Source organism: Epinephelus fuscoguttatus, linkage group LG5, assembly GCF_011397635.1.
Source record: "Epinephelus fuscoguttatus linkage group LG5, E.fuscoguttatus.final_Chr_v1".
Taxonomy (NCBI): domain Eukaryota; kingdom Metazoa; phylum Chordata; class Actinopteri; order Perciformes; family Serranidae; genus Epinephelus; species Epinephelus fuscoguttatus.
This window is the reverse complement of record NC_064756.1, coordinates 28,434,751-28,459,539: the sequence shown is the minus strand read 5'-3', so window position 1 is coordinate 28,459,539 and position 24,789 is coordinate 28,434,751. Positions and strand designations below refer to the sequence as shown.

General features: G+C 41.6%; 1 protein-coding gene across 1 annotated transcript in view; it reads left to right on the top strand.

The window, feature by feature from the left end:
- Nucleotides 1–24,789, top strand: part of dph1 (diphthamide biosynthesis 1) — a 90,817-nt gene that overhangs the window by 38,171 nt on the left and 27,857 nt on the right. The window contains exons 4-5 of the mRNA XM_049577083.1: nucleotides 18,733–18,854; nucleotides 22,463–22,617. Coding sequence (XP_049433040.1) covers nucleotides 18,733–18,854; nucleotides 22,463–22,617 — 277 coding nt within the window. The remainder of the gene's footprint in view (nucleotides 1–18,732; nucleotides 18,855–22,462; nucleotides 22,618–24,789) is intronic.

Here is a 24,789-nt window from a genome sequence, read left to right as displayed (position 1 = left end):
AGCACGAATGTAATTTGGTTGGTATCCTTAAAAGTACCAAGTTCGGTACTCAATCCTAGAAACACTGATCAGTATTTTTCACCATTTTTTAACACTTTAGACCAAACAACTAATTGATCAATAGAGAAAATTATTGACAGATTAATCAACAGTGAAATAAATGTTATTTGCAGTCTTACTTTTTGTATTTTAGTCATGTTTGACGAGCATGACGTTCTCATCAAACTCGGCTGTAGTTTCTGTTTTGTCCTCAGTAAGCATGGTAAACACTATATTTTTGTTTTTAACAAGCTATATCAGACTTTTTTTTTCAGGTTTATCAAGACTGCCGGACACTTGTGATGCCCCATAACACTCAGAAACTCTAAAACAGTAAAAACGTGTAAAGACAAATGTCTGAAAAATGTGTGACCAGCAGTAACACGACTGTCAGAACAAGAGCGGAATTCAGTCAGGTCCGATCAATGTGGAGAGCTGGTGGTAGGAGGCAGTTGGTTCGCTCTGGAGGTGTTGTGTGCTTGTATGTATGATTCAACAAAACATGTGATGGAAGACGCTCACTTAGTGATCCCACTGACATACCGTACCTGTGTTCTGTCTCTCTCCATCATGTACTATACTAGATGACTGTCAACATGGGCCCGGGATGGCTCAAGTAACAGTCATGTCAGATGCAGTGTGTTGGTAAAATGAGGTACAGTATGCACATACAGCCCCCAGACATCTCCAGGTCCTTCACATTAGCCGTCTTCATCCATCAGAATAGATTCCACTATATTCTGCACAGCATGTTGAATCATTTCTGTGGGAGCAGCAGTCACAGCCCACAGCCTCCCGGGGTAAATGTCAACTCTACCATTAGGAAAGAGCCTGGTAGGAACCTCCAACGCCTTCTTGGCCTCATATCGTCACAATCCTCAAGGCGCCCACAGCGCAGCTGAGCTGTAGCAACAGATCTGGGTGTAAGTGAGGGAATGAATCGTCTGTGTCTGTGTGCCAGCGTATATGTACGTGTGTGTTTTTGTGCATATGTGCACCATGGTCATGTGTCTGTGCCCACTCAAGCTTCTGTCTACTCTTCATGTATATGCTCCCAGCTCACGCACTGGGGCCATGTGCCGTCTAATTAGTGCTCCTGCCAGGCACACCCTTACTACCCACCCAAAGCTTAAGTTGAACTCCAACAGTATCTCATCATCAGCGACCACCTGCAAACCCTGTAGAAACCGGTATCAGTCAGGTTTTTCTATGTCTTTGTGTCATCTCCTACCGTGTGCCCAGATGGAAAGAAAGACAGGCTTGAAGACTAAATGAAAGAGAACACTTAAACTTCCTGCCCAGTACCCCTTGCTAAATTTATCTGCTTATCTGGTAAACCCTAGCAATAAACTGTTTATCTGTCTTTTATACTCCAGGGTTCAACGTTGATGCTGAACCCTGAAACTAAACTTTGAAGTCAAGTTTTACCCACCCATATACAAACTCTTATTCAATAGCAGTTATCAAATAACCAAAACTAAAGTTAATTGTCGTGTTGTGTTTTTCGGAAACTTAACATGCTTTGAAAAACTACCCTGTTTTATACACGCTGCTCCCAAACTTTCTGCAAACTGCATAATACATGGTTGGGATTTCGCCCACATCCACTGATTTTACCCAGGTAAGCTCCGGTTTCCAGGATAATTGAAATGCTCACTTGTGCTGTAGCTCATAAACTGTCTTTACCTGCTGCCATTTTCACGTTAGTGAGCAATTGGTTCTGTGCATGTGCAGCTCTTGATAGAGATGAGAAGGAAGCGAAATGGCTCGCTCCTTAGCTACTTCCCTCATCAGCTCCGGAAAAACACTATGTGCTTATTTATTTATTTATTTATTTTTGTGAGTTGCTAGTTTTACTAGCCCAACATGGCATTTTTCTTGCCCCAGGCAATCCTTATTGTTGAGACCTGTATTCAATCTTCTCCTTGTCACCCTTATTATATTCAGGGGAAGCTGTGGCTCAGGAGGTAGAGGGGGTCATACATTCGATCCCCAGCTCACATGTCAAAGTATCCTTGGGCAAGATACTGACCCCAATACTACAATATGGAGAGAGGTTAGACTTGTACTTCGCTTGTGATCAATAAGTCATAACACACTGCTTTGCCTTTAATAAATGGGCTTGGTACCTGCACGTTTCAACTCACAGTCCTCGTCAGGGTAGCTACAATACACAGTGCACTACCGGTGAAGGCAGTAGTGTGAATTTCTAATCTGAGTAGCAGGTGGCACCTATGGTAGCCCCGGCCACCAGTGTGTGAATGTGTGTGCAAATGGGTGAATGTGGCTCTGTGGTGTTTTTAATGATACACATATGGTTAAAGAGAAAAGAAAGAAAGGAGAAGGCAAACTTAATACACAAGTCACCGCAACAACCTCGGGTGGTATTTTCATTGCAAGGACTGGTCCCCTCCCGGTGATGACGTGGCACTGATGCTATCTCAGTTGAATTTGATTTGTAGTGCCAGGTAGCAGCAGGGAAGAGTGTAAAGTGAATCAGCCACACCTACGTCCCTTTGCACCTCACAGACAAAGGCCTGGAGGACCACCAAGATACCTGCCGGATCTATCTTTGCCAATCACATATCATCTAGGGGGACATCATGCCCAGGCAGACTGGAAATCCTGATAGGTGCTGACACTGTGTAATACGATATCTTGGCAGATAGCACCTTGGAAATTGCCTGAGCTGTCATGAAAGTACAATTGATTCCCTCTAGAGATACAGTAAGAATAATAAAAGGTCGATTTGGCTGTAACTTGGACAGAACTGGATGGAGGTTGTGAGTGTTTGTTCTTATTGCCTGGCCTTTGATTCCCAAATGAAATATGAAGATAGTAATGAGAACACCGGGGTGAAGGCAGTACTTGTTCATTCCACTGCTGTTATCTCGGACTGAATACATCTAATTTATGAACTAATGACACAAACACATTAACCCTGTTTTTAGCAGTGTTTAGAAGAGATAAGCAAAGCTTAGTGCTGAAGGTTACAATCCCTCTTTTGCCCTCCGTTCTGTCTGCAGCACAACCAGTCAGACCGACCATAATCGCTCTCATTTTGGATGGCTCAGTCCCAGGCACACGTCCATGTAATTACGCTCACAGAGAGCCGTGTAATATTATGCACAGCCTGGAAAGAATATACTTGAAGAATATTACATATGCTTTTAAAATGTCCTTTCAGGGTAATTCCACTGACATTGCTCTGGCACTTGAAGGACACAAATTGGGGTTGCACAGTCCACGAATTGGAAAACAAAAATTGTATGAGAATCTGCTCAATATAGAAACAGTGGGAATTTAGTATTTGTCACTCTTATGAAACATAATTTAGTGTTATAAACCCAGCACAATACATGGCCGCAAAATCCAACATGAAAGAGCTACTTGTTGATTATTGAAACATGAGCATATCGGTGATCATATCTATCATATTTTCTCATATTTTGCCCATTTTTTTTCCTTTACGGACGTCTACATATATGTAAAAAAAAATTAAAGTACCCAAATTAACATAATGGAGTAGCGGGAAATAACAGTATAATTACACAAAGTGATTATTGAGAATTGATGTGACTATGCTTCCTGTAAAGAGAAGGGACGACACAGAACAGCTGCTGATATGAGAGTGTCCTTTTTCGTTAGAGGATAAATGAAGGACAGCTCAATCACAGGGACCCACCTAGATTCATCATGCATTGTGAAAAATCCTAATGAGTAGGCGTTCCCAAATATTAAGTGAGAGATGTAATGACAGACAGCAGCTCAGGGAAATTGTGACAAGGAGCATGAGAAGAGAGGAGAGGAGTCAAAAAAGCATAAGAAAGTGAAGACAGAGGAGAAAGACTGAAATGACTTGAGGGACCCGAGTGACAGACGATGGAGGGAAGCCTTAGGGATGAATGAAAGAGGGATTAGATGGATGTGACCTCATCAATCGCTACAAGAAAAAGTTGTAATTGTTATTTTTTCAGAGTTTACTTTTATGTCATGAGGATTGTGGCTGAAATGCAGTGATGTGCTGGGTAAGATCAATATTTTTCTTGCTTTTCTCCCTAGTTTGAAGTGGGCGGGGCTGAGTTAGAAAAGCTGATGTTGTGTACATCTTTGCACCAGAATTTAGCAACATTTGAATCAAAATAGGATGACAGTTGTTGGGTTGCTTGTTTTATCAGCTGTATCAGCCAGTCCACACATGATAAGGCAGATTTTGAATACTAAATCTTGAATCTTGGCTTTGTGCAAACACTATCCTATCAAACGCTATCCTGTTATCTCCTGTTAAGTTAATAAGACTGACGAGTTAGTATATTGTTGCCAGTTTCCATGATGTTGCTCGGTTCATGTCGTGTCCCTGATATATCGAAATCTGAAAGGACGCAGTAAAGTCACCGGGGGACACACTCTTTTTTCCCCAATTATGCTGTGACGACAAGTCCCTGTTGAAATCATAGAAACAGTAATGTCACTCAACTTCTCTGATTTCACAGGTATTTCTCATGTCAGAAAAGCATGAGTGAAATGTGTTTGAAATGTCATTATCATACTGTAGGTGATGTGTCAGTGCTTTTCCTACAGTGATCTGCACAGATCTGACACCTGCCCACATCCCAAGCTCTGTGAAGCTCTGTGCACCACATCTGCCTGGTAAAGGTGGCGGTGCTGGAGGTGTTGGCACTGGCACCGATGTCCTCCGATGACCGCTGGTAGACAATTGCCTTATATTTTAGGTTCATGGTTTGTGCTTTTGTAAACTTTCATACAATGTACCCCACTTCATGACTATGTATGATATTACTACAGGCATTCTGTAATCTAACGTAACAACATGTGCTGAGACAGTAGCTGCTGTATTCACTCTTTTTCCCTGATACAACTATACTGTGAAAATATGATTGTGATTGATATGAATGTGATTGATGCTGTGTTGACAGATTCGAGATTCCATTTTGTTTGGGCGTCCGTAGATGGCTTTGGTAGAGTGAGACTTCTAGGGTGCTTTCAGACCTAGAGTTGTCTTGCTTTGGTCTGAATCAGGGACTAATTTTGTTAGCAAATTGCATAATTGCCAAGAGTTGGTTTGTGTTTTCACGACAGCATTTACAAACAGATCAGATAAAAAGCCTGCGTGAGAAAGCTGCTCCTAATTGGTCAGAATTTCCATGCGAGAAAAATTCAGGAAGTAAACAAAATGCACACTTGCAAGATAAATGTGACACTGTCACATTTGCTTGTATTGTTCATTTTAGGCAAACCATACAGTTTGAAAACGAGACGCAGTGCCAACTAGGAAACCAAGGTTTCATGCATTGGATGTGCCGATGCGCAATGTGACTGCAATTGGTTCTGATCAAGGTGGGAACACGTTCTCACCACAAAACAACCACACCAGAGTTTGTTTGTAACCTGCCCGAGACCACCTCTTCAAGAAGGTCTTGGTCCGGTTGTTTTGGTGCGCACCCGAGTGCGATTGCTGTGTTCACACCTGCCCAAACAAACCCTACTTAGGTACAGTAGCGTAGCCCATTTTGCCAACAAGACGGCGCTGGCACATTGACTTTGGAAGATGACTGTGGACACTGATAAAGCATCTCCTTTCTCAGGCACAGAAAATGATACTTGAGCTTGGTTCCATTAAGGAAAAAAATAACTAACCAGGGCTGTTTGTTTTCAACTTTGATTCTTGCTTATTTGGTCATATTTTTAATGTTTTTGAGAAATAGTTCAGATTTAGAACCAAGTTTAGAAGCTTTACAATAGTCACTAACATCAATATTCACAAGACCCTCTGTAATAAAATTAATTTACCTATAGGTCTAAGCAAAAGGCAAATAAAAGTTTTAGCCAGCAACAGCAGCTTCAATGAAGCTTTAGTGTTCTGTTCTTGTAGAGGCACAATAGCACTTAATTCCCTGATTTTCTGTCCTCTTTGGTCCCTTATCCTGATTGCTGTCTTGATACCCTCACAGATCTGATAACCACTGTGTCAAACTAGATTTACTTTTCTGTATTATGTTTTTTAGAGCTCCTCAGAGATTAGATCTGTTCCTGGTTGTAGGCCTATCGCCCCGAGTTTTCACCTCCGAGAGCAATATCTGCGCAGTAGCAGTCACTTGTAGTAACTGTTGCCACATGATCGTTTTGTTTCTGTAAATTGGATTGCAGCTCTTTTAAGCGTATTCTGCTATGCTGTGCAGTTGAGGTCTCTATCTTGATAAAGCTGTAGGCCTCTCTATAATGACCCATGGCTCAGGCTTTTGAATAAATGCCATGACAAATAGATTAGATACACTCACAGAAATAGCAGTAATGATCTTGTTTTTCAGGGAGTTAAAGGATTATCTAATGGTATTACTGAAAACATCTGCGTAAGCATGAACCCATACTCGCTGCCTCACGTCTCTGTATTTACTCATTCCTGGCAGATGTTCAATGACTGCAGTTAGACTGTCATATTTTACAGGGGCTTTTGTCTCCAAATTTTCTCTGTGGAAGACAGGCGACTCAGGATTCTTGTGTCAATATGACAATGAAATATAGTGAAATAAGCAGGGTGAGACGTCGAGTGGAAGATATACCCAACAAGAGAAGGAGTGGAGATCATTTAATCCTCCTGCCCAGTGCCCCTTGCCAAATTTATTTTTGGAGGGGAGCACTTTGTCAGGATATTTTCTATGTTATATGTGCAGAAAGCAGATTATTGATATCAGATTTGCTAATATTACAAACCCAGCCGCAAACAGCTCATCTGTCTTAGTCTGCCCTCTCCTCCTCCTCCTCATCACCCCTCTGTCCTTCTCTCTTTCTCTGTCCTCATCTTTTTTCAGTGTTTCTCTCTCAGTCTTATGTAGGAAGCACTTCTCGTGTTCTCCTGTTCTGTTTTTCATCTCACCTGTTCTCGTTCTTGTTTTCCTTCTGTATCATCTCCCACTCAACATTACCTCTTCCACTGGACTTTAGATTTGCTTCTTTCTTTGTGATTTAATCTTTCTTCTCCTCATTTACCTAAACTGAACTCATTTAAGGAGGAAATAATAACGGTTCATCTCTGCTGAGCTAGCCCACCACCTCTGGGAGAAGCCTCTTTTCCTGGGCCAATCCTCGCTGTGCCGTGCCAAAGCCCACTCACAGACACACTGATGGGGGCTGATGTCTGAAATGTAATGGAATAAAAGATGAGCTTTTGCCAGATGTAGGAAATAATTCACACATGTGTTTTGTGTACAGGGAAAGGTGAGCTTGTGTCCATGTGTGAGTGTGTGTGTGTGTTTGTCTGTGTGTGCATGTGTGTGTGACTTGCAATGCAAACGTGCCACATATGCTCATTTGAGCTGTCTGCCCACTGTGTATCAGTGGCAACTGTGCAAGAGAAGTGCTGCTGCACCTGCACCCACCTTGCTGACCTGCTTGTCACTTTGTTTCCCATGAGAGCAGTCTGCTGCCTCTGCTATTATTAGACGTTGGATGTAAAAATCTCACTGGCAGCACAGTCATATGGACAGACAACCTACTGTGGAGTGTACTGCAACCTTCCTCTTAGGCTGCCAGGAGAGACAGTAACAATACAGACTGTCCTTTTCAGAATAAGAATAGCGCCTCTGGTCTAGACTAATCCTTTCTGTCCGTATATTCACCAGGGTCAGCGAAGGTTCATTACACTTCTGCTGCGCAATGATTAATTCATTTACATCATTTAAATGTGTCCATTTAAACATGCACAAAGGTTGTATAAGTAAGTCTAGTTGTACCTTTCAGCTGTAATGTTGCTGGAAGCATTACGTTTACTGGGCTGTTGGCCCATCTGTCTGTCTGTCCTATTCTTGTGAATGTGATTTTTCAAGAAGGCCTTGAGATAAGTCCTTCCAAATTGGCACAAATGTCCACTTAGACTCAAGGATGAACTGATTAGGTTTGTGTAGTCATAGATCAAAGGTCAAGGTCACTGTGACTTTGTCTGTCTCATTCTTGTGATTGCAATATCTCAAAACCATCTTGAGGGATTTTTTTCAAATTTGGCACAAACATCCACTTGGACTCAGTGGTGAACTGATTTGATTTTGGTGGTCAAAGTTTGAAGTTACAGTGACCTTGCATCTGTCACATTCTCATGAAGGCAATATCTCAAGAACGCCTTGAAGAAATTTCTTCAACTCAGTCAGTTATGAGCCGAGTAGAATTTGGTGGTCAAATGTTAAGGTCACTGTGACTTCTTCCGTCACATTCTAATCAATATGTTATCTGAAGAACGCTCTGAGGTAATTTCTTCAAGTTTGGCACAAACGTCCACTTGGACTCAGTGATGATTTGATTTGATTTTGGTGGTCAAAGGTCAAAGTTTGAAGTCAGAGTGACCTTGCATCCGTCTCATTCTCATGAGGTTGATATCTCAGGAATGCCTACATGAATTTTTTCAAATTTGGCACATATGTCCACATTGAGTCAAGGATGAGCTGAGTAGAATTTGGTGGTCAAAGGTCAAGATCACTGTGACTTGTCCCTCATATTCTCATGAATCTGTTATCTTAAGAACACCTTGAGATTATTTCTTCAAATTTGGCACAAACCTCCAATTAGGCTTAAGGATGAACTGATCAGATTGGTGGTCAAAAGTGAAAGGTCAAGCTGACTATGACCTCACAAAACATGATTTTAGGCCATCAGTCAAGAATTCATATGGTAATTATGACAAAATTTTCCACAAATGTCTCATTCATTATTTTCCGTAATGGCTTATCCCGTTAGGGATCATGGGGGGGGCTGGAGCCTAACCCAGCTGACACTGGGCAAGAGGCAGGGTTCACCCTGGACAGGTCACCAGACTATCACAGGGCTGACACATAGAGACAGACAGCCATTCACACTCACATTCAGTTTAGAGTCACCAATTAACCTGCATGTCTTTGGACTATGTGAGGAAGCTGGAGTACCTGCTGACACAGAAAGAACATGCAGACTCCACACAGAGGGGCTCTCCCACCCAAAGGTTTGAGCCCACCACTCTCTGAGGAGACAATGCTAACCACTGCATCACCATGCAGCCACAAATGTCTAATAGGAAAAAATGATGAAGTGATAAGTCAGTTCAGAACCTTAATTAAATGACTGTTCTCAGTGCTGACAATAAGAATATGCAGTCAGACCATTTCAGAGGGATTCAGTAAACACTCTTATATTGCTCATTAAGTTCTCATAAAAAAGTATTAAGATACATTATGCACTATTCACCAATAATGTAGATAGAAGACATTTTATTAAGACTTCTGTTTTATTTTGAGTTATGAGCAATAGCAGAGAAGATAAAAATTCTTTGAAGATGAGCCAACTGGATCAGAGAGGCCCTCAGATCTTTTGGAAACTTCTGACACTCCCCATTATATCACAAATAAGCACAGGTGCAGCTAAAGGGATAATCTAACTGTGCCCACACAAGTTTGGCTCGTGGGATTCTCTTTATGTGGGGAGATCATGTCTTTATACTGTGCTGTGACAAAGAGAGAGGGAGAGCAAAAGTGAGCTTAGATGCCCACTGAGGGCTCCTTAAAACACCAAGAGAAGCCGAATAAGGTCCCACTGTGTATAAACAGTATTAAAACAAAATTGGGGCTTAATGTTGTAGTAAAAGAAGTGCACATTATGATGCATACAGACAGCATTAAAAGTAAAAAACGCTGCTTTTTAACTGTCGATACACAATTGTCCTTTGGCTCATTAAGGAAATAAATAGACAATAAAGATAAATAGATGCATCAACACTGGTTTAGTCAGTTTGACATTAAAGACTCATTAGAAAATGCAACAGAGAAGCCGTCATGATGATTATATGATTGGTAGCAGACGATAATTAATTAGAAAGAACTTCTGTGATTGTGGTGTGAGCGCACAAAAGCCCATGCAAGGTTAATTGTTGCCAGGCAACATCTGCAGTCATTTTGAAACAGACTAATGCTGGAAGATGTTGGAATAATTATGTACTGAAACAAAAACAAAAGTTTACCGAACTGAACTGTTAATAGCATGAACATAAAATGAAAGCTCAGACCGTACTCTCACATAAACATGCACCTGTACATTAAACACGGCCAGTTTTAGCAAGTTTTCTACCATATGCTTCACTGCAAGATTGCTTACAGTAATTATATTTGATGATTATTTAATATTGCTGTAATGTATTATGAATGCTAACGTCACGTCGAGATCCTGATCTCTCTGGCTATATTCTGCAGGATATTCTCTTGTACGCTTATATTGAATTGAATCTTATACAGAGTGTAATGTGGTGAATATCAGTACATTTTAAAGTAGATACTGACATGTAAAGAAACACATGGTTCGTAGAAATACCTTCCAGAGGATGCCGAGATAGTCTGGAGTTCATCCCAGCATGCACTCAGTGAGAGGCAGTGAAACAGTCTGGATAGATTTCCAATCCATCAGGGTCAACATATTCACAATCCTGCTTGGCAATTTAGAGTCACAAATCCATTTGCATGTGAGCCCCCGGAGGAAACCCACACACCCACGGGGAGAACATGCAGACTTATTATAGAAAGAGCTTTGGCTGAAGATTAAAACCACAAGTCTGTTTTGTGAGAGGACAGTCCTAACTACCAGGCTGCTGCCACAGTGACATGTGGCTGATTGCTGCTGGTATTCCCTGTCATAATATAACAACATTTTAATGACTTAATTAGATAGCACATGCTCATTAGGTACCATGAAAATTTACCATGAGGTACCAAAAAGATGAGAGGTAAGTGAAGAGAGACTTTATTGTTATCTATCTTTAAACAGTCAATACGTTTACGTGCACAGTTTAATTCCAATGAAAGGTCATTCCGATTAAAAGTGGTCATGTTAACGGTCATTCCGATTGAAAATTAAATCCGATTAAAGGGGGTGGTTTATTCCATTTGTCATTCCGAATGAAAGAATTTTGTGTGCATGTATACACTCATTCCTCTTTAAGTTCATTCCGGTCTTTCTGCGCATGCTCGTTTCCTTGCCCTTCTGGTGCGATGACGTATATAGCGCACATAGCAACGGGCTGCATAGCAACGGGCTGAGATAGAGCAGTCGGACTCGTTGCACTCACCAGTTTCCATTTGCCACAGCACGGTCTTCTGTCTCCCTTCTTCGACCTTCTACCTCCCTTCTCCTCCTCAACAGATGAAGCATTAGCAGAACAAGGTTGTTGTCGTACTGCTGCTTCAAGAATATAAGCAAAGCACGCCCGAAAAAGGCACTAAGAACGGCGTCGTCAAGCATCTTGTTATCCGGAGCGAGGACTACAGTGTTTTCTTCCGGTAAACGTAAACACGTGACATCCGCCCCGCCTCCTATCCAATCAGAAACCTTCCCTGCCCCAAACCTTGTGTAGACCTGAATAAAGGCAATTGAACTGATCTCCCATGTAAACCCTCATTCGGAATGAATATTTCCCATGTAAACTACCTGGAAAGACTTTAATTCCGAATGATTTCATTCAGATTTATTTCATTCCGAATGAGAAGCCATTGTGTAACTGTAGCCAGTGAAGTTCAGTTCACAGAGGAACGAATGTGTGTTTTGCTGGTCCCAGTGCAAAACAAAAGACTGAATGAATGAACATAAGGTGCATACAAACAGAAAAAGATACAAGACAAGGTGCAAACATACAGTGCAGTAATAGAAAAAATATAAAAACAAGTAGTGTAAATATAAATACAGGTCTAATCAGACAGCTTGCTGGAGATCATGTAGCAATGTAGTAGCTAACCACTTTCATATTTTTTGGAATTGCCCCTCTGTGGCTCCATTTTGGAGAGTTGTCCATGGTGTCCTGGAAGCAGTCTTTAAGAAGAAGGTCAAACTCAATTTCAAAACCATGTACCTTGGTGATCTAGAAGAACTTTGCTGGGCAAAGCCAGATAACTATCTGATTCGAGTGCTATTGGTTGCCTGTAAAAAAGCCTTAACTAAAAAGTGGCTGAAAACGGAAGTGCCAACTATGAATGAGTGGATTGATATAGTTTATAACATATACACAATGGAAAGAATTACATTCAAACTAAGAAATCAAGTAGATATCTTTGAAGAATATTGGTTCAAATGGCTTGCTCATGTGTCAACTATAAGGCCTGACTTTGTATAATATATCTATGCAAAGAGTGTTTGTGAATATGTAAATTCATTTTAATTCCATTTTGCTGTTTCTTCCCCCTCTCTCTCTCGAATGTAGACTTGAGAATGTAAAATGTAATTCTAAGAAACAAAAGATATAAGTGCACTCGAACATTTAAGTACAATGCCAGATATACAAAACTCAGACCCTCCAGATCCTCCCCAGGATGTTTGTTCTTATGTTGTTTAGTTTATTGTTTTCTCCCCCTCCTTGTTGGGGTGTGTCTCTTTTCATTTGTATGAATACCTTAAATGAAAACTCAATAAAAAGTAAATGACAAATAAAAAAATATGAATACAGGTGTACCGTGTAAACAAGTGTAAAGTGATATAGTGCAGTAAACAACAGACAAAGCAGTTCCATGAGGATGCTCATGTAGTAAGGTGCGAGTGGTCCAGGTGAAGTGAGGTAAGCTGTGAAGTGTGGATGTGTACACAGACACTGTGATGTTTCCCGTTGACCTCAAGGGATGCAAAACGTTAAAACCCAGCGAGCTTACAAAAGCTCTAATCATTTTCTCACCCATGATGCACTTGGCTAGCAAAGTTAGCGCTGAACAAATTAAATCACATCAGTGGGGAAATAAGGAAGCATGAAAATTTGCTAATTGGATTAGCCCACCTGATGATGGCGGATGACTGTGAAAAGTTCAATTGTTGCCAGTTTTTTTTTTCTTTCCTTTTTTTGTCTGACAGGCTTGTTGACCATCCACACGCTCGCTAAGCAGATGCATAAATGCATGACAAGCAGCACTAATGCAGCTTATGAGAGCTTGTTGTTCTTCTGAAATGGGCCTGATTGCACTCTGCACATCAGCATAGTGAAGCATCATAAGAGTCATAAGAGTTTTTTTCACTGCTGCTTCCTTTACATTAGCAGTCCATCAGGAAAACACTAAGAGAATCAAGCAGTAACATTTTTCCTTCATTCTCCATTCTGCCTAGCCCTTGAGCAAGGCACTTAACCCACTTTCTGGTACAGTGAAGATTGAGTGGGAGACATGAAACATAAACATTTGAGAACCTAATCCTGAATATAATGCTCATTGTAGTGCTTTTCAATACTGACAAAATCACGTATTGTTTTCTCAGTACCTCAGTATTGATGTGATTGATGTGTTACAGGGTTTTGAATATGACTATAGTTGTTTGTTTTCCTACCGCATTTAATCTAAATTAGAGGTGACATTTGAGAGAACTGTAGGGCTTCAAATCAGTGCTCAATACTTTTAAGGATATTAAATAACCATTTTTTAACTCAGATCTAGAAAATAGGACTATTTGTATGGTTTTACTCACGGGCAGTCACCACAAGCATTCAGTTTAACATGGCATGTGATTGGCCCTCTGCAGCAGCAGCAGCAGCTACAACCCATATGCATACCAATGTAAATAGCCACATTGGCTACTCCAACTCAACAACATATTCAAGTCTTTTCCAATAAAAGTAGCTAACACTAGGTGCTAGGGCTGTAGTCTCCTCGTCGACTAGTCGATTATTTGGTCGATATGCTCTCGTCCGACCAAATTCTCATTGGTCGAATAGTTGCTGTGTTACTTTCATAAGGAGAAAAGTGCTACATCAACAGCTTTCCAGGATTAATCCATTATTTCCTGCAGCAGGGGGGACAGGCTAATACCTGTGAAAATGGGGGTGTTTTCAAAACACCCCCATTGATGACAGAAAGTTGAACTCGTCCACCCTACGCTCAGCATCGTGGTGACGCAGACATCCTGTCAGATTCTGTATACTGACACCATTCCCCTCAGTGGAAATGAAGCTTGTATTTACTTGTATTTCACAGATAAGAAACAATAAATTGTGAAGACAGTAAAGCCTCCACTAAAATAGCATTTGAAGTCGTGTGTGTGATCTATCCTTCAGGGATTTATACTTCAGGATTCATCCTGGCTTCATATGAGCAGAGGAAATCTCCACTCGTCACTAGTCTAATTCATACAATGTAAAATGCCATAGGTTGGCTCTTATAACATTAGCATGTTGTATTTGCTTGGAAAACATGTTTAGTATAAGTTGTTTTGTCGGTTAATGTTGTGAGTTGTAATGGAGCCAAATTATGTGCCGTTACCTTTGTTACATGCTGCTGTTGTCCCTGGCTTCATATGAGAAGAGGGGAAGATCGCTAGACGCTAGGCTAATTTATACAATGTAAAATGCCATAGACTTGTGCTAATAATTAGCATGCTGTATTGGTGGGGGGAAATGTGTCCAGATAAAGACAAGTGTTTGTCTGTCAGTTCTGCGATTTATAGTGAAGCCAGTTTGTGTACTTGTGTTTGAAAGTATCTCTATTAAGCCATGTTTAATGTGTGTTTTGAATCAACTATATAAATAAAGTTTGATTTGAACTAAACTTTACAGCACTTAACACAGTCCTCCACTGCCAACTAGTGTTTTGGAGCTGTAACTGCAGAGTGACAGACACACCACCGCAGAAGTAAAAATAACGTGCAGATTTTTTTTTTCCCCATGACTAATCGATTAGTTGAAGATTATGTGTGACTTTAGTCGACCAAGATTTTCTTTGGTTGACTACAGTCCTACTAGCTGCAAAAGTCACTACAAGTTGCCAGATTACATAATCTTGCATTGACGCAACTCAAGGGAAAAATCCTGAACAAAACATTTGAATGCCATACAAGCTGTAGCACTTACACCATAGTGCACCACTTTCCTGCACTTCCAATCCAGAGAGCGAGAGGGTCAAGGTAACTGTTGAAACTCATTGCAACTGAACTCCCATGGGGAGCAAAGTCTTCTCTCCTTTTGCCTGTCCCTCACATACTGCGCAGTGCAAGAGGAGAGAGGGAGAGGGATCCTGCGCTGATGGCTGGAGAGCTGCTGCATTTATTGGAATGAATTACAATATAATATACTAATGACTTTTCTCTGATGGTCTAAATAATTTGTTAAGGGTCTGAAAAGTTGCTAAATCCAGTGAGAAAGTAGCCAAGCTGGCAACACCTGCACCCCAGGTGCAAATAGCATTGTTGGCTACAAACGCCTGGGTGCTATTAGCATCTGCCTAAAAATACGAAATTACCATAGTGTTAAGTTTTGCCACCATATGTTGTCATGTATAAAAACATCCAAAATGAACACTGTAAGCAAACAAACAGCATTTGTATATGAATGATTCTGTCCCAAGCTTTTTGATCCATATAAGCTGCTGATCACTGTAACCATGATCACTTTAAGCGGTTTTTACTGTATATGAATGTGAAACACTGCCGCCTGTAATCCAGTTAGTCTGCTTTCCCTGAATAAATAAAGAACAAAAACATCCGCTGTTAGTAGGAATGGCCCACCCACCACCATACACACACTCCTACTCCTTCAAACACACGACTGGAAATTTGCATTTAGAAAAATCCAGGGAAAAAAACTTTTAAAATAGTCAAATGCATCATCTTGTTTTACTGCTCAGCCAGCCAAAAAATAGAGAATTGAAATTTTAACACCAGCATACTGTAGTTTTCCATGTGGTTTTTGAATATAAAATTGTCCTCAAACTGTAATGCTTTCTCAAGCTGATAGACCCAAGAGTAAAGCTATGTCAGAGTGAAAATTACCTGCGACTTCTTACACCTCAAAACACTGCAAAGCTTGAATCAACAGTTATCTAAGCTGATGGTGGAATCATTTTAGTTAAATTCAGTCGAGTAATTTTCATCAACAGATAGGTGTCATCGGCAACGGATTGGTTTTGTGAGTGCTAGGGGAAAAGTTTTCCATTCTCTTTGTCTGCTGCAATATCTCGGAGCTGTAAGGCACTGGTGCCAACAAGTCCCTCTTTTATGCCGGCATCAGAAGAAATTTCTGTCAAAGTCAGAAAAAGTATATCATCTCCAGAGGACAGTGGCAGAGAGATTAATCTGCTTTTCATGCATATGCTGCCGCGCTAGGACAAAACTGAAGTTGAATGAGATGCTATTTATATAAAACATATCAGCTACTTAACCTGTTGATAGACAGCGATACAATCAGCAGGCACCTAATCCACAGTCTCGTGCGTGCGCACTCATGCTGGTGTGTGTGTGCATAATGCATATTGCAGTCTGCTTCTAAACTTGTGTTTCAGCACACACAGGCGCACTGGTTTTATAACAAAGATTCGGATCTGCTGGCAATTTCTCACACATATTGAGCTGTATGCTAAAGAGCTAATTAACAAGGGCTGTTATGGAGTTCACAAGCTTCTCTGACATCTTAATTAGATCTTAATGACATTTCAGTTGGAATGGCTGAACTGAGTATCCCGAGATGAGGCAAAACCAGTGCTGATATACTGAAGGAAACAGGAGAGTGACTGACACTAGAGACAAGTGCGAGCAAGAAGGAGGAGAAGGACGAATAGTTGAGGAGATGCAGAGAGGATTAAATGGTAATGAGGAGGCATTGGAGGACATTTGCGCCCTATATGTACCCACCAGTCATATAGTATGTCTTAGCTTGAGTTAGAAGTAGGATTTGATTAACACTGATGATACACTTCTCATTCTGTCGCTCTCTCTTCAGCGTTCTCGCGCTTTATCATCCGTCTTCTCTCCTTTCCTCTCTCCCAGTGGGATGCGGGACTATACGTTGCCCAGTAATTACTCTGCCCATGTCCCAGTAGCATCACATGTCTCTTTTGGACCTCTTAATCAGATTCTTAGCATTTATTACCAATGAAATTTTAGAGCACTCACTCTGGAAATAACTAGATATGCACTGCACTGCCAATGGAGATAACATGATAATGGTATTTCTGGCAGATAGACAGCTGATTAGATACAATAATTTTCTGTAGTGCTGTGTTTTGCATTGTAAATGATTCTGCATGATCTGCAGTGGATTGCAGGAAATCGTCTCTCTTCTTTTTTTCTGCTGGGCAGGCTGTGTATTTTTAGCTGAAAGGTTGCTGCACGTTTATGCAACTCCAAACAAAGTCAGTGGACTGCGATGAAAGAACAATGGGCTGCAGTGAATGAGCAAACTAGTGCACGAGTCCGCGGACCTCAAACTACCCGTGTGATTACATCATTTTTAGTAACCCATAATTACCTTCTGGGCTGGGGGGTTACATATGCATGCGTACGCGGCACAAAGAGACACACAACATCAAAACCATGACAAGAGAGATGGTAATTGATTCAAATCTTCGAAGGCAAATATTTATTTACCAGATGAGTTGCTCTGTGTATGTTTTCCTGGGCTCAGCTGGCCTGCACTGCCCTGCACTTGAGAGCAGCCATTAGAGAAGAAGGGACAGGGAAACAGAGAGAGAAACAGCATAGAAAACTAGGGGACGATGATGAGGAGCCCGCAGAGAGTGCAAACCAGAGATTACATCAGAGAAAATGAGGGAGGATAGGCTAAATAGAAACTTTGTCTGAAGCCCCTCACGAGGAGCAGAGTGAGGAATAAACAGAGAGAGTGGATGTGGGTTGAAAGATTGGGCAACAGGAGACACATTACTAAGAGTCTGTTGGTTGCTACAGATGCTGTTCTGTGTGCAGCCATGTCTGTTTATCACTTTCCTCTTCTCCCCAAGCCCTCTGTCTCATCTCTATTCTACCCCTTCTGTCTAGCCTAAATCTGTCAGAATACAGCCACAAATACCTGGCAACAACCACCATTTACAACCACCCCCTCGTCTACCCATCTTTCCCCCCTACAATGCCTCAAGCTTCTGTTCATTTGCACTTCTTCCCTGTTACTCTCAGCCTTTATTCATTTTACTTAGCCTTTATGGGTTTACTTAGCATTTTATTCGCCCATAAAGAGCGATAAAAGAAAGAGCTTGTTTTTCTGTAGCGCGATCAGCAATTCATTCGAACAGATCTGGGTCCACAGATGCCTGGGTAATTTGGTAGTTTTCCTCTCAAGAAGGCCATGATTTTTTTTCTCTATTACTAGCGCAAAGTGGAACATTTAGGCCCACATGGCCTGTCCTATGCTCTCACAACCTACTTGTGGCATAAAGCATCTAGTATGAATAGTTTATTCTCACGCTGCAAACACTAACTGTTGCTGAGGCTTTTTCTCCTGTTCCCAGGCAGATGTAGTGTGAATCCAGGCCATAGATAGACAAGCCAAGGCCCCCACAAACTCTAATCTGCTTATGTGCGCCAGCCTTAGCCCCTCTCTCCTACTGCTTCTTACCTTTGTGTAGCCTCCTTTCTGTGGCCAAGCTGACTGATGACCTATTAACCCTCATCTGGCAGGGCTTTAGCTACCAGACAGCTTGCGCCTCACTCAGGCCTCTGGCTGCCGGTCATGAGAAGCAAAAGAATAGCAGTGTGTCACCCTGATAAGCTGTGAGTCAGTCATTGACTGACAAAGCTGTCAGATACTATATAGTGTACTCTATCTGTAGCAAGTGGATAGGGATTAATCTTATTCAGCTCTCTCATAATCACACTGTGTCTGGCATGCAATGTATTGATCGCTGTGGTAACGAACATCAGGAATTGCATATGGTCTGTCACTACACTGATTATTTACCCTGTGTGCGCACATCTCAGGTTCACGGAGGCAGATACCATTGTGATGGGGGACGTGACGTACGGGGCCTGCTGCGTAGATGACTTCACCGCCCGAGCCCTGGGAGCTGATTTCATGGTGCACTATGGCCACAGCTGTCTCAGTGAGTCCCTTTTCCTGTCTGTGTGCATGTTCGTCCGTGTCCCTGTCACTCTGCATGCATGATTGTACCACGCAGAGGAACGTGAAGTGGGTGAGCATCAAGGACTCCTCCTTACCGAGAGTGGGCTGCATGAAAACGAAGTCAGAGACAGACCGACAGACAGAGCTATCGATCAACGGAACACGTAACTAGTTAGTGCAGCCCGCCCAGCTCCAGTATAGAAGGCATATCAGACCTTTGGAGCCTGGACATCACATTTACCCAGCAGATCAATGGGGAACATGCATTAGTGCCGTCCTTTGAAAACCTCAAGCAGTTCTTGAGGACCTTCACCCTCGCCCCTGCTGTCTGTCTCTCGCAGAACATGGGAGGAAATGCTAAATCAATAGTTTTGATATATCCCTGCCAGAACAGCCTCACCTCTACCAAATACCAGAAATGACCAACAGAATTTTAATACACAGAAAAGCTCTTTCTGTGTTGGTTTGCGCCGTTTTTTGTTTGTTTGTTTGTTTGTTTGTATGTTTGTATGTGTGTGAGATGTGGGTGCTCTTTTATTATTTTAGATTTGTGTATGTTTACAAAAGAGATAATATGTGCAAATTTGCACTCAGAAGAACCCAATAAAGGCAAAGATAAAGGCACCAAAGATCAATTCTTTGTGGGTTGTGACATCAGATCAGATATTAATTGATGGAAGAGATTTTCAAAGAAATGAGATGAACTGCAGATTCTCAAAAAATCCGTGTGTCAGGGTGCCAGTGTGCATGTGTACCTGACCTTCATCACTCAATCATGAGGACATCATCTGCACTGTTGCCCAAGATGTCAGATACCTGTAGAAGATTAAAGACACTGTGTGCTGACTGACTCATAGAGAGTCTGTCTCTCCTGCTCCCCTTTCATTTCCTCTACAGTATCTGCTTTTGTGAATATTGGTGCCAGCTCATCTTTTGTCATCATAAAGCGCCTCCGTCTAATGCAGGGCAACATCATAAAACCATGTTTTTGTTTCTAATAATATTTGCTGATATGAGAGATGGGACTTTTAACCTTATTGATGTTTAAACAACCCTGAGCAAGAGAGAGAGAGGAGATAAAACACAAAAAAAATCAAAATTAAACTTCTTTTTATTTTTACTTACCAAGAAGGGAAAAAGCAGCCTGAGAATAAACAGAGCTGGCACGACATAGAAGCCTTGCTGAGATGCCAGACCAGCTGCCATAGCTGTTAGTATCACTGGACCTTCTTCCACATCCTAAGCAGGTCCTCACTATTTTGGTGGCATGACTCATTTCAGAAGAGCTTTGCAAAGCAAAACTTATTCAAGGCGCCAACTTTAGTTTGAGCTAGTTTTACTGACGTAGACCAGCATGACGCTGGCAAGTTAACAGCTCCTGTATTACACATAATTATGGGGTCAAAAGTCTTGTTTTCACCCACAGAACACCTCCATCACAACTGCCCTCTGTTTTTTTCAAGCGCCAGCTCTGGCTCATGACAAATGCCTGCATTAGAGTTGCGTAAAAGTTGAATTCTGATATGACTATAAGGCTAAGACGCACCAAACTGACATCAAAGAACTAGAGGCCATGAAGACAGACTGTTGTGTCACCTCTTGTCGCCTTTGTCTCTGTCAAAAAGCTGCACTTGAACACACCACAAAGACTACAGCCGACAGCCAGCTAGCGTGTACGTTCTGCTGGTAGGGGTTGTCTGGAAACCAGAAGACCCAGAAGCCAGTTAGCATCCTAACAACACAGCCCTATGTTTAAAGAGCATATAATATTTACACTGCAAACAGACACACAATAATGAACCATTTCTGCTTAAGAGCTTAATGGTAAGTAAAAATAATCTTACCTAATATAACAAGATTATTTCATTTTATACCCACCTTAGTCATTTGTTTGCTTTCCTCACTTTCGATTCTCTTCTCAGCTAGACTGACAGAGTGATTTCATTCACCATCAGGCCCTGCCGTCTCCAACGCCGATTCAATATGTTGAATTGGTTGAAAAAAAGCCGACAAGGGACGACTAGTGCCAGCAGTGCGCTAGTTGGCCCTGCCAAAAGCAGGGTGACAGACGCTCACTGACCAATGATCCAACATTGACCAACAGTGGACCGTCTGCTTGGTGTGTCAGGGCCCTGAGGTTATAAACCACAAATTGGACATGGATTGCTTTAGGTCCATATATTAAAGGCATCAAATGATTGCTGTATTATTCATAAAGTTGTCCACAAGCACAATTTAAAATGGAACCCGTTAGTACATATTGATTTGTAAACAAGCCGTTTGTAAATAAGCTGGTATACCATTATGTCCAACCTTTCCTTAGTCCTAACTGCTATGAATGTACCTGCGTGTTTGTTTACATGGGAGCTAATAAGCAGCTGTGCTGAGTGACTTTATCGCTATAACACAAAGGCGAATAAAACCACTGATGGGGCAAGTGAGTCCTGTCCATCTCATTGACTGTGTCCCTAATTGCGGCGTCTAAGTGCTCTCAGGCTACCATGCTAATGTGAACACAGATCGATGTCACTTTTCTTTGCCCTTTACATTTCGGGAGTGCCTATAAACAAGCAACAGACAGCGGGTAGTTTCACTCCAGGATTTTTACTCAACTCCTCCGGTCGTTTTTAGCCTCGTGATATATTTAACTCACTGGTTTCTCACTCAACATGTGGCCTGCAGCAACGCTAACCCTTTTTAAATCCTTATCCATCTCCTTCCTTTCCCTCTCTGCTGAAACTTGAGCCCATTCATTACTTGTGTTGCCAGTTAATTGACAACCCACCATTCCTACCTCCAAACACACATCCACACACACTCTGTGCGTTATTTCCTTTCCTCTCATCTCTCCCTATCTTTTGGAATTTACATAGAACGCGATTAAATCGCCCACCCCCACCCCCACCCCCAAACTGAAAGACATGTATCTCACAGATCTCTCCCTGTCCACCCATCGGTGTTCACCCTCTTTTTCCTGCCTCTCTGTCATGCTTTCCTCCACTATCTCCCTCTCAGCTTTGCTTTAATGTAGGCCATCCAGTTGTAAAACATTTGCACCATAATGGGCCATTTGCTTAATCATAACAAAAAAAAGTCCCCTTGCTCCTGATCTGCAAATTAAATGTAACATGAAAGGAAGAATAATTATGATGATCAACACCAACGATAACTCTTCTTTCTTATCCGAGCCCTTTCCCCCCATTCTCTTGGACTCTCGCCTACTTTTTCAGCTTCTTAACTCAGCACGTCTCCAGCTACCTCTCCTAGGCCCGGGCGCGTAGTAAATGGCCTGTGAAATTAATGGCATTAATAGCAATCGCATGTGTCCCTCTCCTTCCCTAAATAATTGAGGTACTTGCATCAGTTCCTGCGTGTGCTGGAGGTTCACGCTGAATGAGTTTCAGTTATATCACACGGGCGCCTACAGAGATCCATATATGTGCATGTCCTGTGTTGCCATATGTATCACCGAACATGTACTGCGTGTTAATGTTTGAGCCACCATCAATAGTGCATATACCGCAGGCTTACCTGACATAACAGAGTGAATTATTCATCTGTCTTTCTCCCGTCTTTGTCTCCCTGCAGTCCCCATAGACTCCACAGCAGGTATTAAGATGCTGTATGTGTTTGTGGACATCCAGATGGACAATGCACACTTCCTGGACACGGTCAAGTTCAACTTCCCTCGCGGACAATCTCTGGCGCTCGTCAGCACTATTCAGTTCGTGGCAGCACTGCAGGTGATTAAGCGCTGGGTCTGTCTGATTGTGTGGGAATGCGGGTGAGTCTATTTTTGAGTCAGAGACACAGGGTTCCTTCACAGTATGGAATTTGGTTTTAGTAATTTCCAGGTCTGGATAAGTAAGGAGAAAGGAAAACAGAGAATGGAGAAAGATTTATGTTTCCAGACTATTGCCCCTATTCTGTTTTCTAAAATTTTCAGAACATCTAAATAGAAACTGATCATACCAGTAGTGTTTTTCAAGCTTGTCTGAACATTTATGAGATATGCAGAGATGTAGTTATCAATAAAGTAAACAAGGTATCTTTCCTGCATAAGAAAACCTTTATAGCCTCATTTCATGGACACAGTGAATAAACAAGGCTGCACAGATGCTGCGAAAATGAAATTATTTAACTTTTTTTCCAGGTAATTTCAGTTCTTATTTATAAGGAAGACTAAAAAAATATGAGGGAACAATAATATAGTTTTATTTATTCAGCATGTTCAGGGAAAATAATACCACTATAGGTAGCTCCAGTTAGTTTTCTTCCACTCTGGGGAGAGATGTTTGACAGTGGAACGTCAGACTTACAGTAGGAGCATAGAAGTGTGGACTGAATGGCCACAATGCAAGTTTTCCAAGGGCTGGCTTGAAAATCCCAAATATAAAGCCTGATTGGCTCAGGATTCCATATGTGAAAGGAAAGCTTGATGCAAACCGTGTGACGTCGTTTGACATCTCCAACATGGGGGAGGCGGCAGATCATGAGATACATGTGAGGAGATTGATCGTAAAAGCATTTATTTAGATAATTAACATCCATTTATTTGTACTCAGATGTCAAATATGCTCTAAAAACATCTCCCACGAAGTCTGGAATATTGAAATAGAAAATGTGTAGGAACCCTGGAGACAGCTAGTGTATAGTTGCTCTGTATTTTTATCTGAATGATGACTGTCATTTGTGTTTATTTTCTGTTTTACCCAAGTATTTTTGTGTGTACAGTATAGGAACACACACACATGCATACATTCTTTTGTGCATTTGTACAGTATACTTTTTCCGGTCCCCGGCTTTTATGAACAAGCCCGCACTCCACACCTAAGCTCAGTTCAAGTGTGGGTTTGAGAAATCCGGCAGCAGTTATTTTGGATATGAAAGGTGGAATGAACTCGGAAGGCCTCTCAGTTCAGCATCGTGCTCAGCTCTGCTCTTTACATAAGCAGTGGCAGCAGCTATAGTATTAGGCTTTTTTTTTTTTTTTTTTTTCAGACTCGCTGCCTCTCTGTTCTATAATGCATTCTGCTGCTTTCATTTTGCTGTGCTGAACCAACACCACTTTGGGCTCTTGCTAATGTAACCACTGATATTTTTACACCACGCTCTGCCCATGTGGGTCATATTTATGTCGGGGTGTTTGAGTGCATCCATGTGTATACGTGCGCATATGTCTTGGTATTCGTAAGCTGTGTATTATACGCATGTGCGCCTCCTTCTCACTCATGTCTTATGGTGTGTAGGCTTGTTGAGGTCACACAGTATGGGCGGGAGAAGCTGGGAGTTCATCTTTATTCCCTGTGGACTGCCTTAAATTAGTCTTAAACCGTTCAATTTATCCTTCCACCTCCAAGCACACAAGCTCAGGGTTTTTTTTTTTCGCCGTAATTGTTTTTCTCTCATCTTTTCACCTAAATTAAATGAATGTAGGTGTTTGGAAGAGTTGATTTCTCTTGTTAGTATTAGACCCTGTCTACACGCATGCAGATATTTTCCACCTTACTTTATAAAACACTTCTGTCCACACAACCTTTCTTTTACAAAATATTTCCGTACACACTAGAACTCAAAAATGTCTCCAAACATGTCTCCTGCAGTCTCCTCTTGTCCCAGAGGTAGTTCAGTGTACTCCAGCCTACATTTTCAAAACAGTGTTTGGAGATCTCATCACTGCTGATTCCAGCGACATAAAAGGATGAAGGAGCTAACTCAGAGACACGAGTGATGCTCTGGACATGCATAAGTTTTCCGTCCACTCCTCATCGAAAATGAACCCACTCTGGGAATCCTTCAAAAAAAACTGTTGTTTCTGGCGGACTTTAAACTGCGGATGCTGAAGTGAAGCAAATAACACTGAGCACAGCGGACGGCTCCTTTTGTCTGTCTTTACTCAGGTAAAGTGTAAAGTA